Source organism: Cyrtonyx montezumae, unplaced genomic scaffold (genome assembly GCF_038088225.1).
Source record: "Cyrtonyx montezumae isolate F1298 unplaced genomic scaffold, pur_monq_1.0 scaffold_13, whole genome shotgun sequence".
NCBI lineage: Eukaryota > Metazoa > Chordata > Aves > Galliformes > Odontophoridae > Cyrtonyx > Cyrtonyx montezumae.
The window spans coordinates 34,344,749-34,363,196 of record NW_027071859.1 but is presented as its reverse complement, the minus strand read 5'-3'; the positions used below and the strand labels follow the sequence as shown (position 1 = coordinate 34,363,196).

The 18,448-nt window shown below is 37.3% G+C and overlaps 1 protein-coding gene across 1 annotated transcript in view; it reads left to right on the top strand.

Moving 5' to 3' along the window:
* Positions 1 to 18,448, top strand: part of MDN1 (midasin AAA ATPase 1) — a 91,303-nt gene that overhangs the window by 14,454 nt on the left and 58,401 nt on the right. Inside the window, exons 9-28 of the mRNA XM_065731028.1 lie at positions 1,746 to 1,860; positions 3,087 to 3,280; positions 3,854 to 3,935; positions 5,225 to 5,320; positions 7,258 to 7,370; positions 7,920 to 8,068; positions 8,160 to 8,220; positions 8,762 to 8,973; positions 10,065 to 10,168; positions 11,195 to 11,339; positions 12,257 to 12,353; positions 13,233 to 13,346; positions 13,993 to 14,140; positions 14,322 to 14,432; positions 15,211 to 15,362; positions 15,818 to 15,996; positions 16,351 to 16,559; positions 17,068 to 17,214; positions 18,020 to 18,161; positions 18,299 to 18,433. Of these exons, the coding sequence (XP_065587100.1) occupies positions 1,746 to 1,860; positions 3,087 to 3,280; positions 3,854 to 3,935; positions 5,225 to 5,320; positions 7,258 to 7,370; positions 7,920 to 8,068; positions 8,160 to 8,220; positions 8,762 to 8,973; positions 10,065 to 10,168; positions 11,195 to 11,339; positions 12,257 to 12,353; positions 13,233 to 13,346; positions 13,993 to 14,140; positions 14,322 to 14,432; positions 15,211 to 15,362; positions 15,818 to 15,996; positions 16,351 to 16,559; positions 17,068 to 17,214; positions 18,020 to 18,161; positions 18,299 to 18,433 (2,705 nt within the window). The remainder of the gene's footprint in view (positions 1 to 1,745; positions 1,861 to 3,086; positions 3,281 to 3,853; positions 3,936 to 5,224; positions 5,321 to 7,257; positions 7,371 to 7,919; positions 8,069 to 8,159; positions 8,221 to 8,761; positions 8,974 to 10,064; positions 10,169 to 11,194; positions 11,340 to 12,256; positions 12,354 to 13,232; positions 13,347 to 13,992; positions 14,141 to 14,321; positions 14,433 to 15,210; positions 15,363 to 15,817; positions 15,997 to 16,350; positions 16,560 to 17,067; positions 17,215 to 18,019; positions 18,162 to 18,298; positions 18,434 to 18,448) is intronic.

Below are 18,448 nucleotides of genomic sequence, written 5' to 3'. Positions count from 1 at the left end.
GAGTTAATATGAATTGTCACGTTTATAAGTTGCAGACAGAAAGTTTAAAAGCTACCTGGTCTGAGTATTCTAGGAATTTCCAGTTATTAGGAGATGGAAGGTATGGAAGTTGTGAACATTTTTCATTTTAAATGAATATGGTATTTCTACAATTCTGTTATTACTACTGGGTAGATCCAGTTTTTGAACAGAAAAATCACATCAAAGTTAAAGGTATAAAAAAGGTATAAAACTTCTGGGGAAAAAAAACAACTATTAATTCCATCTCCATAACAAAATACCATTCTTTGCAATTACCGTGTAAGGAAGGTTTGTGACTGATACTCACAAGGTGTCTTGTCTCTGTATGTTGTTTATGATAGGTTTAACTTATTGTCAGTCATCTTTCTGCAAGTTTATTTAAAAAGATCTTGCACTACAGGGAAAAAAAAACAGTAATGTAAAGAACAGGTGATTTGGAAAGCAGAGAAAGGCAAGGTGTGGTGCATCACAGAACAGTGACAAACAGAAGAGCAAATAGAGTTGTAGAATATCCTGGGTTGAAAAGAGCCTGATCGGTCATCCAGTTTCAGTTCCCCTGCTGTGGGCAGGGTCGCCAAGCACTGGAGCAGGCTGCCCAGAGCCACATCCAGCCTTGCCTTGAATGCCTCCGGGGATGAGGCATCCACAACCTCTCTGGGCAACCTGTTCCAGTGCATCATCACCATCTGAGTGAAAAACTTCCTCCTAACATCTAAGCTAAATATCCACTTGTCTTAGTTTAAAACTGTTCCCCCTTGTCCTATTACTATCAACCCGTGTACAGATTTTTTTTCCCCCTCCTGCTTAACACTCCCTTCGAGTATTGGAAGGCTGCAATGAATTCTCCCCAGAGTTTTCTGTTCTCCAAGCTAAACAAGCCCAGTTCCCTCAACCTTTCTTCATAGGAGAGGTGCTCCAGCCCTCTGATCATCTTAGTGGCCCTCTTCTGGAGCTGTTTGATGAGCTGTCTTTTTGGTGCTGGGAGCCCCAAGCCCGGATGCAGTACTCCAGATGGGGCCCCACAGGAGCTGAGTAGAGGGGCATAATCCCTTCCCTTGCTCTCCTGGTCATGTTTCTCTTGATGTAGCCCAGGATACAGTTGCCTTCTGGGCTGCAAGAACATGTTGCCAACTGTTGCTGAACCTTCAATCAACCAACACTAGCTTTTTTATGCAGCCCAGGATATGGTTGGCCCTCTGGGCTGGAAACACACAGTGCTGACTCATGCCTAGCTTCTTGTCCACCAGAATCAAGTCCTTCTCTGCAGAGCTGTTCTCCAGGATTTCTTTCCCTAGTTTGTATAAATATCTGGGTTTGCCTTGGCCCAAGTGCGTCACCTTGCACTTGGCCTTGTTGAACCTCATGTTCACATGGGCCCACTTCTCCAGCCTGTCCAGGTCCCTCTGGATGGCTTCCCTCCCTCTAATGAGTCAACTGCACTGCTCAGCTTGGTCATCTGCAAACTTGCTGAGGGTGCACTTGATTCCATTGTTTATGTCATTAATAAAGATGCTGAAGAGCACTGGTCCCAAGACCAACCCTTTGGGGACACCACTTTTGACTGGCCTCCACCCAGACACAGAACTGTTGATCACAACCCTTTGGCTGCAGCCAAATGTAGACATACGTGTTATCCTGTAGCAGCAGTGTTTAATGTTCTCTGCTCTGAAAATAATGAATTTCTCACTAAGGTATGTGCATTTCTTCATGTTATTTTTATTTAGAGTATTCAGTTGTGGTGGAGGTTGGTACAGACAGCAAAGCAGCCATGCTGCTCTTCTGGACAAGTATTGGACCAAAATACATATGGATAACATGAGCAAAATAGAACTCAAGGAGGTATGATGGGCTTTGCTCTATTGTGACATGTGAAGTTTTGTTTGAATTAAGGATAACATATTATTTTCAGTAATAAATTTGATCTTTAGTTTTCATGTTCAGCGATACACATGCCCTTATCACTTCATACCTATTTTGTCAATTTTGAAGTAAATGGTTAGTTTGATAGGAAAATATGAAGCTAATTGTACGAAGATTCTTGGAGTTTTACTTTGAATGGATCTAAGAATCAAATTACTTTGCCTTTTTGTAGCACACAGATTTAAAAAAAAACAAGGGTGTATAATGGAGCTTATTATAATCCCAAGTTGTAAGTTTTGAGGGTTGCTAAGTTATCAATTACAAATGTCTATTTCTAATAACATCTTTTGATCTCTAAGGAATTTTTGGTTATTTCAGTTCATCCCCAAATTAATGGAGCCCAGGACTTACGTGAAATAGAATGCTCTGAACATTCTCTTTGAATGAGCTTAAAACAGTACATTGTAAAAGAATGTCACTGAAGTGAAAGTGTGAATTATCTCTAGCAGAAGATTTGAAGGAAACTTCTTTTTTTTTTTCAGAACAGGGAAATTTTTAAGTAGGATTAATTGGCACTCAACAGTACAGTTATGAATGGTTTTAAATATCGGTGTGTTTTCCCATTTTTATCAGCTAATTATTAAGAAAGGTGCAATAACGGCACCTGCTGCTGTTCTGGCTGATCTCAGAAGTCAATTTGACAGCGAAATATCAGTTCTGGTTCCTGTCCTGTATCTGTGAAGAGCTTATTTGGGGAAGCTGTGGTTTTGGTTGGCAAGCTTTAGCAGAGAGCTGAGCTGAAAGGGAATTATAGATGAAAACTTAGTCCCATGTGTATCTTAAATCAGGAGTGCTCGAAGAAGTTACTGTAAACTAGAACAGGAGATAAGACCTTCTGTTGTAAGTTTTAATAATTGAGTTTATAGAGTGGAATGTACTTTCATTCCTTCTGTTGGTATTTGTGCAGAGGTATTAAATGAATTGCAGTGGAGTTGTGTTGGCAAAATTCTCTTTTAGCATCCAAATTGGCATCTTAAAAGTCACAATGACTTGAATTTGCTTAAGAGAGATCACAAGGAACTGGTTTTGTGCAGCTTGCTACCTTGAGTGTTGGTTCCTGTTGAAGGTTAAAATTTGTGAGGCTGATAGTTTCCTTCTGATGATCAAGATTTAATTCTTTTTTTTTCCTCTTTTTCTGTTGTCAGATTCTTCAAAGCAGATACCCCAACCTTGCTGTTGTAACTGATCACTTGCTAGACATTTTCATTGACCTTACGGGAGAGAAATATCAGGCATCAGAAAACACTGGTTGTGGTGCCAGACCCTTATCAGAAGATGCATCAGAATCAAGATCAGAGAATAAGAAACCAAATCTGGAAGGACGAGAACTTTCTCTAAGGTTGTGCTTTCTTATGTATTTATTAGGAAGAAATTTGATCAGCTAGCTGTGGTGTTCGGGTAGCTTTGTGGTTTTAAAACTTTTTTTCTTTAATATTGTTAGAAATTCAGATAATTAAATTGAAAATTGAAAGAGTCAGTTTTGAATTAAAAATCATGTTTAAGTATCTTTAAAAAGAAAGCATCAATCTAAGTTATTTCCTTTGCCCTCCTATTATATTTACAAAGATTTTGTTGTTAATTATGATCTGATACCTTGTGAAGTAGTTCTCCACACCTTTTTGGGTGACACGCATGCTGCTTCTTGTGTTTAAATTTTCATAATAAATTGCAATAGTGGTTTAATGTAATATGTAATATCTGTTTCCAAGCAATCTTTAAGAAAGCAGTAGTGTTTGTCTTTATGTGCTTGTGTATTTTTTTAAATATAGCACCCATTTTAAGTGTGACTTCCTGCGTACAACTTAAATAATAGCTTGGTGCAGAATTGCCAGATGCCATAATGAACTAAGATGATTGTGAGAAAAGCTGCTCTGAATTTTTACTATCTTATACTACATCTTTTTCTTTGTAGAGACTTACTGAATTGGTGCAGCAGAATTGCTTACAACTTTGACAGTTCTTCCTCAGCCACAGCAATGAATATTTTTCAGGAGGTGCGGTAAGATTTAATCTGGAAATTGCTTTCCCAAATACTAGCATTGTGTCACAGATCTTAAAATATACTGTTTAAGAATGAGATACAAATACAAATTTTTAAATATAAATTTCTTTATAATCATTGGAAGCAATTGAGCTATAGCTGGAATATTTGTCTTCTGTGTGTTAAAGGCCTTTCTAAGTATTAGGAAAACTGTTTGTGTTAAGGTGCTGAAAGCCAATCCAGACTTACAGCTGCCATGCAGAAAGTATGCTGCAACAGTTTCAACTGATGTGAGATAGGATTGCAAGTGATTGAAGAAAGGTTTATGAAATTGATACAACTTAAGAAAAAAAATCATTTATGCATTAATTTCATTCACTTGCGTTGCCTATTGTGTTAGCAGTAAGAAAAAGGCCCTAAACTTAGTTGAGAGAGTCTTTAAAATATTAGATGTTCTTGAAGTTTGCCACTTGTTACTCAGGGGCCGTAGGTGTCTCAAGGAGAGAAAAAATAAAAGAAGTATTTATGTGAAATGCTTCCAAAATTAGAATTAAAATATAAAGTAAGAGATATAGCAGTGTAGGTGTGTTCAAAGCTAGATCTGGAAGCTGGATTTATTAGTAGGAAAGTAATTGCTTGCTGTCACATCTGTGCAGTGGTGGGAACTTGTATCTATAAACAGAGCTCAGGAATACTGAGGGTTGCTTCTTTATTTGTGTTGGGGTGGAATTGCATAGTATGTAATAGCCAAAGTGCATTTCTGGATCACTTAAAAATGGCTTCTGTTTTTAAGGTGCCCCTCCTTTGTATTTGTGCTTTGGAGATGGATTTATGACAGTTTTGATTAGTTTTAGATTTTACACTTCATTACTTTGCTATTTAGTTAATGGGGGGCTAGTTCACTGCTCCTGTTGAATAAATGGGGATGTTGAGGAGCATATCACTTAATGATGTCTGTGGGCATACAGAATCAGTATTTGAGTCTGTTCACAAGAGCAGTGCAACTGTGGTTCTTTGATACAGTTCATACAAATCCATGGCACATATCCCTACAGTGTGTCTAGTTGCTCAGTGTTTCAAGTGTTACTGAATACAAAGAGTGCTTACTCCCTTCAAGTCCTCTCTCCCAGGTTAGTTCTGGCTGATGTGCTATGTTCTGTGACAGTACTCCTATTTCATCCCTTGGAACTCCAGTTAAATAAATTTATTTACCTTGTCTCGGTTGGATTCAGCCTCATATAAATAGTACTTCTCATATTGTAAAATTTGTATTGCAAAGTTGGTTTTTCTTCCTTTTCACAGGCATTGGACTGTTTCACAGCCATGCTGTCCAACCAAGGAAGCAGACAGAAAATGGCAAAAGTTATTGGCAGTAAATTAAATATTTCCAAGAAAAAGGTATACTTAGCTTATAATTAACTCAACCTTTATCAATAATAGTCATTTTATAAATAGATACATGTATTTTTAGTAATTAATTTAAATGTTCTGTTCTAATGTTTTCCTTAAAAGTTACACTCATCTCTCTCCCCTACACACAGGGGACTGTTGTTCTTATTAGCTGTTCTGCTTTCAGCTGTTTTTTCTCTGAAAGAAAGTTTCACTGAACTTGTTACAGAGCACACTGCAAATCACTTTATGCAAAAGGAGCGTGACACAGCTGCAACAGTACAGTTATGTAAGCATATAATACTGCTCGATGCACTGAATAGTAAGAAGTGTGTAAAGGCCTTTGTTTTGCTTTTGTGCGTAGTTCCTCTTCATGCCCGTTATTAAAGGGAACTCTAGTCACTTATATGAAGAGTCTAGAGAGAAACATGTTCTTCCTTACTACTAAACTACCTAATTCCAAAGCTAGAAGTACTCCTCTATAAAGTAATAGCGTGTGATTGTAGGGTGAATAATCCAGAAGAATAGTACCCACACAAAATAATGAAGGTTAATGGTAGTATGGCTTATCTGGATGGTATACAGACAACCAGTAAATAAGGAAAGGCTCACCTGTTACTGATGGTCAGGGCTTGCCCAGGACTCCACGGGGGAGGGCTCTCCAACAAGAGAGCCCTCCCCAGTGGTGGTCAGCCCTTAAATGGGGTCTGGGAGAGGTGGAGCCAGACTCCACTCCATCTGGTCACGCAGGTGCATTGCCTTCACCTGGGCTCCTGCAGCTGACTCAGTGCTCACCTCTGGTGATCAATCACTGTTTCAGGCAATGATTCAACAGTTCCCATATAGTGATGTTAGAAGAATTAATCATGCAACACTCCTCCTTCCACATGGGAGGAAAGGGGGGGATGGACTAGGAAGAAGGAAGAAACACAGTTGAGATAGAAGAAACTAATTTTTTTAAAAGGAATGTAACATAATACAGAATAATTAAGAGTAATAAATCGAAACAAATCAGAAATAGAAGTGGAGGGGAGAGAGTCAGTCTGAGTCTTTGTCAGCAGACCTTCCTTGGCTGTTCTAGAAAACATGAGAGCTTTTCCCCAGTCACCCAGAATTGGAAATCGTGTGGAGACTCCTGGGAAATGCAGTACAACTCAGTGTACTCTTGGAGACTCAGAAGTCATGTGATGCCGCTAGAGAAACCAGGAGATGCAGCTTCACAGTGCACTGTGCCTCTGCACCCAAGCAGCCTGTTGCATGATGTCATGATATGGAATACTGATAAAACTAGTATTGTATCCATCCCTTATTCCATATCGTCGTATCATGCTTAAATTTTACAACACAAGTGTATCTGCATGCAAATCATAACAACAGTAATTAACATTGCGTACGTATATACCTATAACTACTTTGCTAGCTATTTCTGACCATACAAGTTTGATTGTAAAGAAAATTCTCCCTTTTGTTACTTCAACATGGGAAAACTTTCCAGCTGAGGGGACAGATGGATCTCAGAAACCCCTCCATTTGTACTTTTTTTTTTTTCCATTGTTTGATTACAGGAATGTGTTGTCTTCTTTAACAGTTCTTGTTTACAGAGAGGTAAACTTTTATTTTTTCCATTTTTTATTTTGAGGACGATTGTTTTTTTGTTAAGCTAACTGCTTTCAGGTTAAAGATTTTGTAGTCAAGCTACTGTAGTAAACAGAGTAGCATAATGGCATAGAACTCATTACCAAGTTATTAAATGGAGAGACACATTGTTTATACAGTAGATAATGTCCTTCAGATTTTAGTTGGTGAATATATAAAAATCCATAAAATATTAAATAAGATAAGGAGAAAAATTATTTGCACATCAGTGCTGGTAGTGTGGCAAGGGTGTTCTCAGCATTGTGTTGCAAGCAGTGTTGCTATTGGAAATCTTGATGCTTTTTTCACAGGTAGAATACTTCTGTGAACTCTTCAAACCAGAAATTTTAATAAGAGAAGAAGAAGTTTCTGTGGGAAGAGTGCATCTCGTGAAGAAAAAAACCCTGGCTCTTTCTGTAAAAAGGTATACTATCTTGCAGTTTTCTTTGGAATTGAAACCTTCTGTGCTGGAATAGAATATATTGAAAGTCATGTAATTAAAAAAACGCAAATCATATAATCTCACTCAAATGCAAGAAATGTGATGAGATTTCTCTTGTAATCTTGAGTTTTACCTTGTGCTTTTTAAATACTGTGCATAATTCTGGCAGCTAAAGCACAGGGATTTTCAGATTCTTTTGTACAAGTTTCTTCAAAACAGTTTTGGATCTGCAGTTGTTGTAAAAATGTTTTGATTATTCTTGTGAAGGGAAATCATTGTAGTGCATGACACTGACTCCACTGACCTGGATCCTCTTTGGGAACCTTGTATTCTTAGGTTGTGAGTTAAGGAAAGTAAGTATCTTATATAGTAGTTATCAGGATATCTTGGAATTAATTTTTCCCAGACATTTTTAAAAAATCAATAATAATCATCCTGAATTCAGCTGTTCCTCTGAACAGTAAAAAAGGTAAAATTGAAATGAATTCCTGCATAGGCCTCGGCTTTGAATAATTTCCTTTATTTTATCAGGACAAAGCAAACCTTTGCTGCCACTCGACCATCTGCGGTATTGATTGAGCAGCTTGCAGTTTGTGTTGTCAAAGGAGAGCCTGTGCTCTTGGTTGGTGAAACAGGAACTGGTAAAACCTCAACTGTTCAGTACCTCGCTCATATTACAGGTAAATTTGATGTGGAGACCAACTTGTGCAAAGATTATTTAAGAAACAAAACACAGTAACAAGTTGATGTGCTTTCCATTTCTTTTCCAAGGACACCATCTGAGGGTTGTCAACATGAACCAACAAAGTGACACCGCAGATCTGCTAGGGGGGTGAGTTGGTGATGACTGTTAGCTTTGTTTTGCACAGCGAATTGGCAGTATAGGAACCACCTTCTTGTGCAAGCATTGTTGTATTGTCAGTCAATTGCTCCAGATGCAGACCTGTTTCATGGTTTCCTAAGACATTTATAATAATAGTTTGCATGCAGAAACCTTGTTTTCCTTGGTGTAGAATGCAGACACTTAAACTGAAATGAATGCATGTATGTGATGAAGTGATTTAAAAGCAGAACCCAGGGTCGCTTTAAAAACAGCTAAGTTGTTCAGTATAAATCCAATGAAATATGCACTAGGCATAGTGCAGAACTGTTTTGCTTTCCAGTGCTGTTTTCTTTACAAAATTGATTTTATAAAGTGGTTTAATACCCACTATTTTTCTTCAGTTGTTATTTTAGTGGAAAATAAATTTGGAAGCCTGGGTTCTTCATTGCATAATCTTGCCTCAGTAAATGCTTTTATTAGTGAACAGGTGTTTATCATCGGCATAAAGGAGCAGGAACAAAGAGGTAATTTCTCTTTTCCTTCTTTTCAGTTATAAGCCTGTGGATAACAAGCTGATCTGGTTACCTCTTCGAGAATCTTTTGAAGAACTCTTCTACCAAACCTTTTCTAGAAAGAAAAATCAGACGTTCCTGGGTCATATTCAGACCTGCTACAGGCAGAAACGTTGGCACGATTTGCTGAAACTGATGCAACATATTCATAAATCTGCTATTAATAAAGAAGCAAAAGAAGGTGCATCTGGTGAGAATTCAGACTGATTGAATGCAGATCATTAGTGGTGAGCCATTGCAGACAGTGGAGTAGTAGTGGTGAAATAGTCTTTTTTTTTTTTTTCTGACTGATCACTGCTGTCTGCAATGTCTAACAGTGAAGATTGGCTTGTCTGACCCATGGTGCTCTTCATGTTTGATCTCTACTCAGTGTGCTACTTGTTTACTGTGCTGGTGATCAGTCCTAGTTGTTTGTGTCCTTCTGCTCTGTGGATGCATTCATACTTTCTTGGACCTGCAGTCTTACCAAGTTTCAACAAGTATCGCCTATTTTAAAAGCAGAAAAAGCACAAAGTAGTAGGGTAATAATGACTTTAAAAGCTTTCTAGGAGTTTGTTGGTGACTTGTTTCACTGCTGTTACGCTGGCTTGACAAGTGCTTTACTTTGATTTATTGTTGTCTGAGTAACATGTATTTTCTTCTTTTATGCTTTGCAACCAATTAGGGACAGAGGCAGTGCTTATAATTTGTCTTGCATGAAGTGGTTTCTGGTCCTAGATCTAATGAGTGAAGTGATAGTTTTCTTTCAGAACTGGCCAAGTGGAATTTCTTATGAACCTTTTCTCCCCTTGCTTTTACCCAATTCTTCTGAAGATACAGCTGTAGAATTGAATGTACACAACTATCAAAAAAGATCAGAATGTAAGGTCTACTTAATGCAAGTATTGACGATCCTAAAGTAAATAGAGTAAAGCTGAAGTTTACTGTAACTTGCAAAGCTGGCCAAGTATGTCAATGTGATGCTGTGTATGCATCAAACTATGACTTTGATTTATTATTTTTTTTAACTCGTGGGATATCATTTGTAGAACATAGCTGAAAAACAAAAAAAAAACATTATTCGAAGCTTAATCTTCTGTATTTGAAGCAGTGTGGTAGCATGATAGATGTGGATGTGGCATTAAGAATTTAGTGATAGGACTCAGTTCATCAAGCCTGTGGTTGGACTTGATGGTCTTCGGTGTCTTTCTAACAAAAATGATTCAATGGTTCTACAAAATACAGCTTTTAAAGACTTGTCCTATTATATTGGTACAAACTTAAATTTTGTTTTCCTTACAGGCTCACCACTGAAGGAGAAGTGGGAGGCATTTGGTCTTAAACTGAATCATGCTCATCAACAGATGAAGATGACAGAAAATGCACTACTCTTTGCTTTTGTAGAGGTATTTAGACTACTACATTTTGATGCTAGGGAAATATGAGGAGGACCATTTTAAAACTCTTAGGCTCTAGGGAGCTGTTTTGGCAAGGGGGTTGGACTCGATCTCTAGGGGTCCCTTCCAACCCCTACAATTCTGTGATTCTGTGAAAGCATTGTGATCAGTATTATATAAATGACTTCCTGGCAGGAGTCGTAGTGTGAAATAAAACTTATTTCACAACAACTACGTGGAACAGAGTATTCTACTTCAAGGGGTTGGTGTTTAAATGGGGGAAGGAAAAGAAGAAGTGCTTATTGGTAGCACATTAATTTAATGCTGTGTAATAAGGATTGGGACTGTGTGACAAAAGGATATTGACAGTATGTCATATCATCTTTTCAAATGTATGAGATTACAAAATACATCCTGACCAATCTCTTGTGGGTTATCCTCATGTATAGGGGTTCCAATGAAGTATTTAATAATAAGAATATACACTATGTATATATCTGGAAATTATCTGTAAAACCTGTGGTATTATAGTTTAATGACACTGTATGTGATAGGGGAAACTATAATGTTTTATGTTTTATTCAAAATTATATAGAATGACCAGTCTTCTTTCTGAGAAGGACTATATAAATAGATGGGGGGTGTTTGAGTGAGTGCAGTTTTAATTAATAAAGTCGTTCTCACTGAGAAATGTAATGCTTCTTTTGTCATTGTTTGGATTTCTCTAGATGAACCATCTTATGACTGTTTTCAGTGGAGCTTTTGCACCACAGTGATGAGCATTGCTGACAGGCAACACGATGTAAACAAGCAAGCCTAGTTCTGTTATAAACAAGAAAATCTAAATGGTGATAATTGTTTGGCTTTTAAGACTTACAAAATAATTGTTGTGGGAGAGTAGTAAAGCTACAACTATAAAAAGATCTGGATCTGCCCTTTGTCTAACAAACCCATAGACTGAAGTGCAGGTATTTCTAGTATGCAGATGATATATCACAACTAGTGATGTGAGTAACAGATTGATCTTCTTTTTAGGGTACTCTGGCACAAGCAGTAAAAAAAGGAGAGTGGATTTTATTGGATGAGATTAACTTAGCTGCAGCAGAGACTTTAGAGTGTCTAAGTGGTTTATTGGAAGGATCATCTGGGTCACTGGTGTTACTAGACAGAGGAGACACAGGTACTGTTTCTGTGCTTTATGCTGTTTCTGTCCAATCTGTTAAATTCACAGTCCTAAATAAGTAATGAACATTTACCATTATAGCAAGTCTGTGCAGAGGACAATGTGTACTTTCTGTACTTGACATTTGTATGCAAGAAGTGGGAGTTTAATTCACTGCATCTCAGGAGATTTTAGATAACATGTTTGCCTGTTTGGACTCTACAAGGAATAGTATTCTAGTGCTTATCGTAAGCATTACTATCTCTAAAGAATATTCAAGGGGTATCTTTATTTATTTACTTGTTCTTTTTTCAGAAAGCTGAACTAGCAAATGATACAAAGTCACTAACCATCTTTCTTGTGCAGACCATACTCCAGCCATTCTCAACAGCCACCTTGGAAGACAAAAATCCCCACCCCATCTGCTCCATTTTGTATTGTTTGGCATGATGTTTTTGTAGTAGAATGTGTCTTTGACCTATTTGGGTCGCAGCCCAGTACAGATCTAAAGGTGAACAGTAAAACTGCTGAATATTTTCTAGACTTAGAGATGGAGACAAATGTTAACGTGAGCTCCCCAGGCTGTGTTTTCTTTCTGGCTTTGGGAAATGCTTCCACTGTTATGAAAGAGGCAAAAGGAGTTTCATGTTCAGGGATTATATAATTAAAGAAATATTTGGTGCTGTTAAGATATCCTGTCACAGAGAAATCTCAGTGAAGGCTTCACTTGCCTATGGCTGTTGTGTAAAGATGTGGGGATACTTCTACTAAATTACATGGGGTCACATGGAATTCTCTGAACGCTTTTCACCCTTGTATTTTAAGAAGATGTAGTAGTGCAGTAATAGAACACTGGCTTAGATGAAATCTACCCTTTTTAATATAATAAATATCCTGGATTTAGTACTAAGCCTTTGTTTTCTGTTCTCCTCTAGAGCCTCTTGTTCGCCACCCTGATTTTCGCTTGTTTGCATGCATGAACCCGGCTACTGATGTTGGAAAGAGAAATCTTCCTCCAGGAATACGAAACAGGTAGGGAAAAAAAGGAATACTCTAACAAAATCCATAAACTTGAATAAAGACAACGACTTTAAGTAGCTTTGTGAATTGATTCAGCAAAGAATGCCTTATTTGAAGCCTGAGAATAGAAGTGTGAACTCTAGCTTCCTGTGGCAGATGACTTCCATGTCATGGTGGGGTTTTTTGTATGAAATAAGGTCAGGAAAATACTTTTTCTTCCTTGGCAACACAAGAGGTCTAGCAATAATATAGAGTGCTGTCACAGGGGATGTGGGAATAATAATTCTTTACAATTAAATTGCCAATGCCCAGGAGTGCTATTACAGCTTATATTTCTGGTGGAGATTATAAAGGGAAGTGCTTCATGCCTTCTTACTCTTGGTAATTCAGAACTGCTGATGGTCCTTGTAAAAAGCTTCAGACTTCTTCACTCAGAAGAAGGGTGAACTGCATCATAGAATAGGTATATGATATTTGAAACATTGGGATTTAAGCTATGGCCAGGAAAATTGGGAGATGTGGCAAATTCATTCCTCAATAATACTTGCTCCCAAGTGTATAGATCTTCTTGTGTTTGATGTAGTTTGTCCAAAAGCTGCACATGCAGCCCCTTAACAGATTCATAAACATTGAATAAAAGTGTATATGTGCACTTAACTTTGTGTAACTAGTCATTTGTAGCTATTACTGATGAAGAAAGTTTTTAAGTGTTACTAGCTCCTTGATGTTAATAGTGAAAGAGAGTATGGTGCAGAAGAAATAATATTTCAGTTTCAGCATAACTCATTAAGTTTAAGTGATTTTATATTTGCATTTGTCAAAAATGAAATTTAGTAGTTCTTCTTTTATTGTGAGATGTCTAAATGTTATGAATTGATTTGACTCGTACAGATTTACTGAACTTTACGTGGAAGAACTAAGAAATGAAGGAGACTTGCAGATTCTTATAATGGATTACCTAAGAGGCTTGAATGTGAGCAAAAATACAGTACAAGGAATTGTGAAGTAAGTTGTTTGTGATTTCTTGGAATCCTTGCTAAAATAGGACACAAAAAGGAAATATATAACTAATCTGTGGTTAGAATGTTTTGGGAAACACAGTAGTAATGCTCCATACGCTGCCACAGCCTTAGGAAACAGAAGATGGTAGATATAACCTTCTTCATTCTGTACTCATGGGGAGGAGACTTGTTTTTTCTTATTCAGTAATGTATTCTTGGTGACATTAGTTAGAAAAGCACTCTTGCTGCAACCTGTTTTCCCATTTTAGAGATGAAAATCTGTTTCTGTAGATCGTAACAATGAAAACCTTGTGGGTTTTTTTAACAAGTAACATTTCTTTCCTGTAGAATAAATGATGTAATCTTGTTGTACTAACCTGAAGAACTGTTAAATGCTTAAGATACTAGATTAAACTTACTGTCTGTGTACCAAGCACTCACAAAAAAATGGTTCTGAAGAACTCTTCTGCTTTGTTTTATTGGCTGCACGTATGGCAGAGTCTGGCCTGGCTTTCCCAGCTTACAGGTTTTGAAAAAGCCTGACAGTTGGAGATAAACTTAAGTGTTTGCACTTTAATTCCTTAGAGCAATTTACTGATCAGAAACAGCACTGTATAACTGGAACTGGTTTCACCCTTTATTTTTTGCAGCTTTTATTTATCTGTGAGAAAGGAAGCAGAAACAAAGCTGGTAGATGGAACTGGCCACAGACCTCATTACAGTCTCCGTACACTTTGCAGAGCATTGAGATTTGCAGCATCTAATCCATGTAGCAGCATACAACGCTCACTATATGAGGTGATTACCTGCATTGAAGTTTCTTTCAGTTTGTGTATTCACTACAGCATCTGGGTAAATAAAAATCCTCTTTTCTGGGAACAGTATTGAAGACAAACGATCCTTTAATTCTGATGGTTTTTGTTTGCTTTTTCTCCCAGTGGTTTTTCACTTAATCACTGACAGTAACTTTTCTTCTTAGGGCTTCTGTTTGAGCTTTCTGACACAGCTCGACAGAGTTTCTCATCCTGTTGTTCAAAAGCTAATTTGCCAGCATATAGTCTCTGGCAACATCAAAAGTCTTCTCAAGCAGGTACGTAAAAAAACCTACTGTATGCTCAGAGTAGAACTTACTTTGAATTACTTTCTCTGCCTTTTTTCTCCTGTGTTTCCTACACACAGACTCACAGTCGTGATTTTTTCTGTATAAAAACGTTAAACTTTTTTTAAAAAATCAATTCTTCAGTAATTTTTGTTTCTATATGAAATACCTGTATGTTAGCTGGTTTATTTGTCAGTTTAAAAAAATAAGGAAGACTGGGTACTTACAGTATTGTGGAGTGTAGGCAGCTTAATATAGTGTCTCCAATAGTAAAATTTAAGTGTGTTTGAGGAACTTCCACAGATTTTTGTTTTTATATCCTAAGCAAGTATCTTTGCTTTGTCTCTAATGAGAAAAGAAAAATCTCACTAATTCAGGGAGCCCAAGATGAGTTTTTGTGGCTGGATGAACAGCTGGGATGTGGAAGATAAGCGTATCTGTTTAAGAATAAAAATCTTCAGGTCAGAAAATATGAATTTAAAAAGCTAGAAGGCAGTTTGCCATTTGAAAGTATATTTCAGAATTCAGTGCTAAGAGGATGTTTTTAGAAACTTTCTGTTTGTGGTGCTGGCAAGAGTTCCTGCTTCATGACCTTGAAATATTCTGCTCAGGCTTTTTTCATTCTGTGACACAGGTATGGTGCTTATTGCAAGAGTGCTCAGGGAGAAATTTAAAATGACTTATTTTAGAATATGTATAACAGTAGTCATCTTCATTAGCAAATTAGAACTCATTTTTACAACCTTCTACTTCTGTCATATCTTCTCAGCAAATACCAAAACCCCAAGGAGGAAGATTTATACATATAGAAGGATACTGGGTTTCTGCTGGTGATAAAGAACCTATGGTAGATGAGACTTATGTGCTAACCCCTTCAGTTAAGCTTAATCTGAAAGATATTGTCAGAGTTGTGTCTGCAGGGTACGTGTATTCTTTTTTTCCTGATAGTAGTAAACTAAGTTTAAGTTGCTTATTTATTGTATCCCTCTAGTCTTGTTTGGCATGATAAATGTGAAGCTTACTTCTGTTTTATAGTTAACTTCTCATTGTACAGTGACTTGAATTTATATTTCTATTTCTCTTCTGAAACCGTCTTACTGCTATACTGAGCTTTAGTTAAATGTTAATCTAGAAGTTTGCAACTAGAATAGCCAGCTTATTTCACACTTTTATGTAACTTCACAGGTAGCAGTTAGCATTTGTGTTTGAAGTTCCTCCTGTTAACCTTTTTTGGTGTATGATCTTGAAACCAAAATTAGTTAAATAGTGATGTTTTGTAATAAAGAATCTGTGGAAGTTTGAAATAATGCTGGTATCTTGTATATGAGAAAAATAAGACTTAGATACTAAAGCACCGTGTTGGTTGTCCCTTGTAGGACTCACCCAGTACTGATTCAAGGAGAAACCTCAGTTGGTAAAACCAGTTTAATTCGCTGGTTGGCTGCTGCTACTGGGAACCATTGTGTAAGGATCAACAATCATGAGCATACTGACATCCAGGAATACATTGGCTGTTATACGTCCGATGCCTCTGGGAAGCTGGTATTTAAGGAAGGTGTGTGGTCATACTGCGTTTACTTCACATTCCTGTCTTCCTTCTCTGATTCTTTCTATTTTTTGCCTAACTTGTCATCTCTGTGTTGCAATAAAGGAGACCTTCTGTAAAGTTAGTATTTGCCTATTGATAGTCACTTATGCAAATTACAGTGAATTCTCAGGAGTTTGTCTCATCACTGTTCTATTACTTGTCCTTTTGTACGTGAGGAATTCAGCAGTTTAAGCAGTTGCTTCCATCTCTGAATTAGCTTCTATATCAAGTAAAAACTTGTTACCAGCAGCATCTAAATGCAGACTCTGTTAGATTTAGTTTGTTAGATTTTTAACTAGAACTCTGTCTGTTCTCTCCAAGGTGTCCTCATAGATGCAATGAGAAAGGGTTACTGGATTGTTCTGGACGAACTGAACTTGGCTCCTACTGATGTTCTGGAGGCTCTCAATCGATTGCTGGATGATAACAGGGAGCTGTTCATTACTGAGACTCAGGAAGTTGTCAAAGCTGACCCTCACTTCATGCTCTTTGCTACACAGAATCCTCCAGGACTCTATGGTGGCAGGAAGGTCTGTATATAATCTCTTACGTTGAGTAACTATGACTCTAGGGAATGAATCCCTGTAGTACATAGAAGCATGATGTGAAAAGTTACTGATGTGTAGTGCAGAGTTAACATAAACTCTAAGGGTGTAGGAGGTAGAAGGTTGAGTTATCTGGAATGGGTTTAAGTACAACTGGATTCTGTTTAGGTTAGATAGGGATATCAAAGCTCTGATTAATTTGCAGTAGTTGAGATTTAAGTGCTTTGTTAAACTGGATTTGTTATATGTTATAACTGATAGAGGATTTCTTGTCCAGGAGCACAGCAGGAGATACTTAAGTAATTTATGTATGTTTCAAAGCTCTTGGTCCTTATCTAGGCCATCTGTTGTGGTTTCTTTCATGTCTGTGTGTACATGCTAATTTGTTTGCTATTGAGACTAGCCATATTACTTTAGAATGTGTAAGAAAAGATACAAATAATAAAGAATATTGAGGGAAGAGTTCAAGCAATTGCATGTTCTTGTATTTCAGGTTTTGTCCAGAGCCTTCAGGAATCGTTTTGTAGAGCTGCATTTTGATGAACTGCCAAGTGCTGAACTGGAAACCATCCTGCACAAGCGATGTAGTTTGCCACCTTCTTATTGCAGCAAGCTTGTCAAAGTCATGTTAGACCTGCAAGTATGAGAGTCTTTCTTCTTTCTGTAGAAGGCATGCAAACATTTTTCAGTACTAAGTAATAGAAATTTATTTTGGGGGGCAGATGTTTATCAGTTGTGAACTGATAGATCTAAAACACAATTAAATGAAGAAAATCCACAATGAAGTACTTAATTTAGTGGTTAGGATAGAGAATAGGGAAAGTGATGGCAGATTTGAAAGAAGGCCAGCAGCAACAACAGCAGCAAAGTTAATAACTGAAGGCCTTGTGTTTTAATGTGTAAAACCATTTCTTGGCCTGAATGGAAAGTATAATAGATTTGTAGCAGTCTTTGGGCCATGCTAAGTTTGGTATTGCTTTTGAGCAATAATTTTGACTGTGCTCTGGTACTTTTATTAGTTTAACAGACATTTAACACTTCGTGAATAGCTGAAACTGTCTTGTATTTTTAAAGCAATTGCAGCTGCACAAACCGAAGCACGCTCTTCCTACAGCCTTCTTAGACTGATCTTATTATTAACTAGCTAATTTTGCTGCATTGCAGTAAAGCTTAAAAATTACTAATATTCCTTTTGGTGTAAAACCTAATGTTTTGTTTGGATTTTGCTTTATTCCAGATCCTATTTTCTTTCTGTTATACTTAATATAGTGTATTGTTCCTGAGAACCTATCAAATTGATTTACGTATAGGTAGTTTGGGACTCGTGACAATACTGGATTTTTTTTTTTCCCATACAATTCCTTTGAATGAATGTCATATTAACATGACGTAAAGAATTCAGACAGACTTGTGAGAAAGTGGCTCACATCTTGTTCTTTTGGCAGTCTTACCGCAGAGGTTCAACAGTTTTTGCTGGAAAACATGGGTTCATTACTTTGCGGGATCTGTTTCGTTGGGCTGAAAGGTATAGATTGGCAGAACAGCTGGAGAAGGATTATGACTGGCTTCAGCACTTAGCAAATGATGGTAAGCAATGCTGTTTCTCTTCAGTTGTTTTGAAGCATCTCTGGGGAATTGCTTTATAACCCCAATAATTAAGTATTAAGCTTTTGCTGCTAGTTAACTGGATAGTAATTTATTTTTTCTCTTCCTCTGTTTTATAGGTTTTATGCTTCTGGCAGGAAGAGTGAGGAAACCAGAGGAGGTGGATGTTATACAGAGAGTCATTGAAAAGCATTTCAAAAAACGTATATATCCTGAGTCTCTCTTCTCAGAGGAAAGTGTCAGAAAGCTCCTGGGTGAGTTTCTTAAAA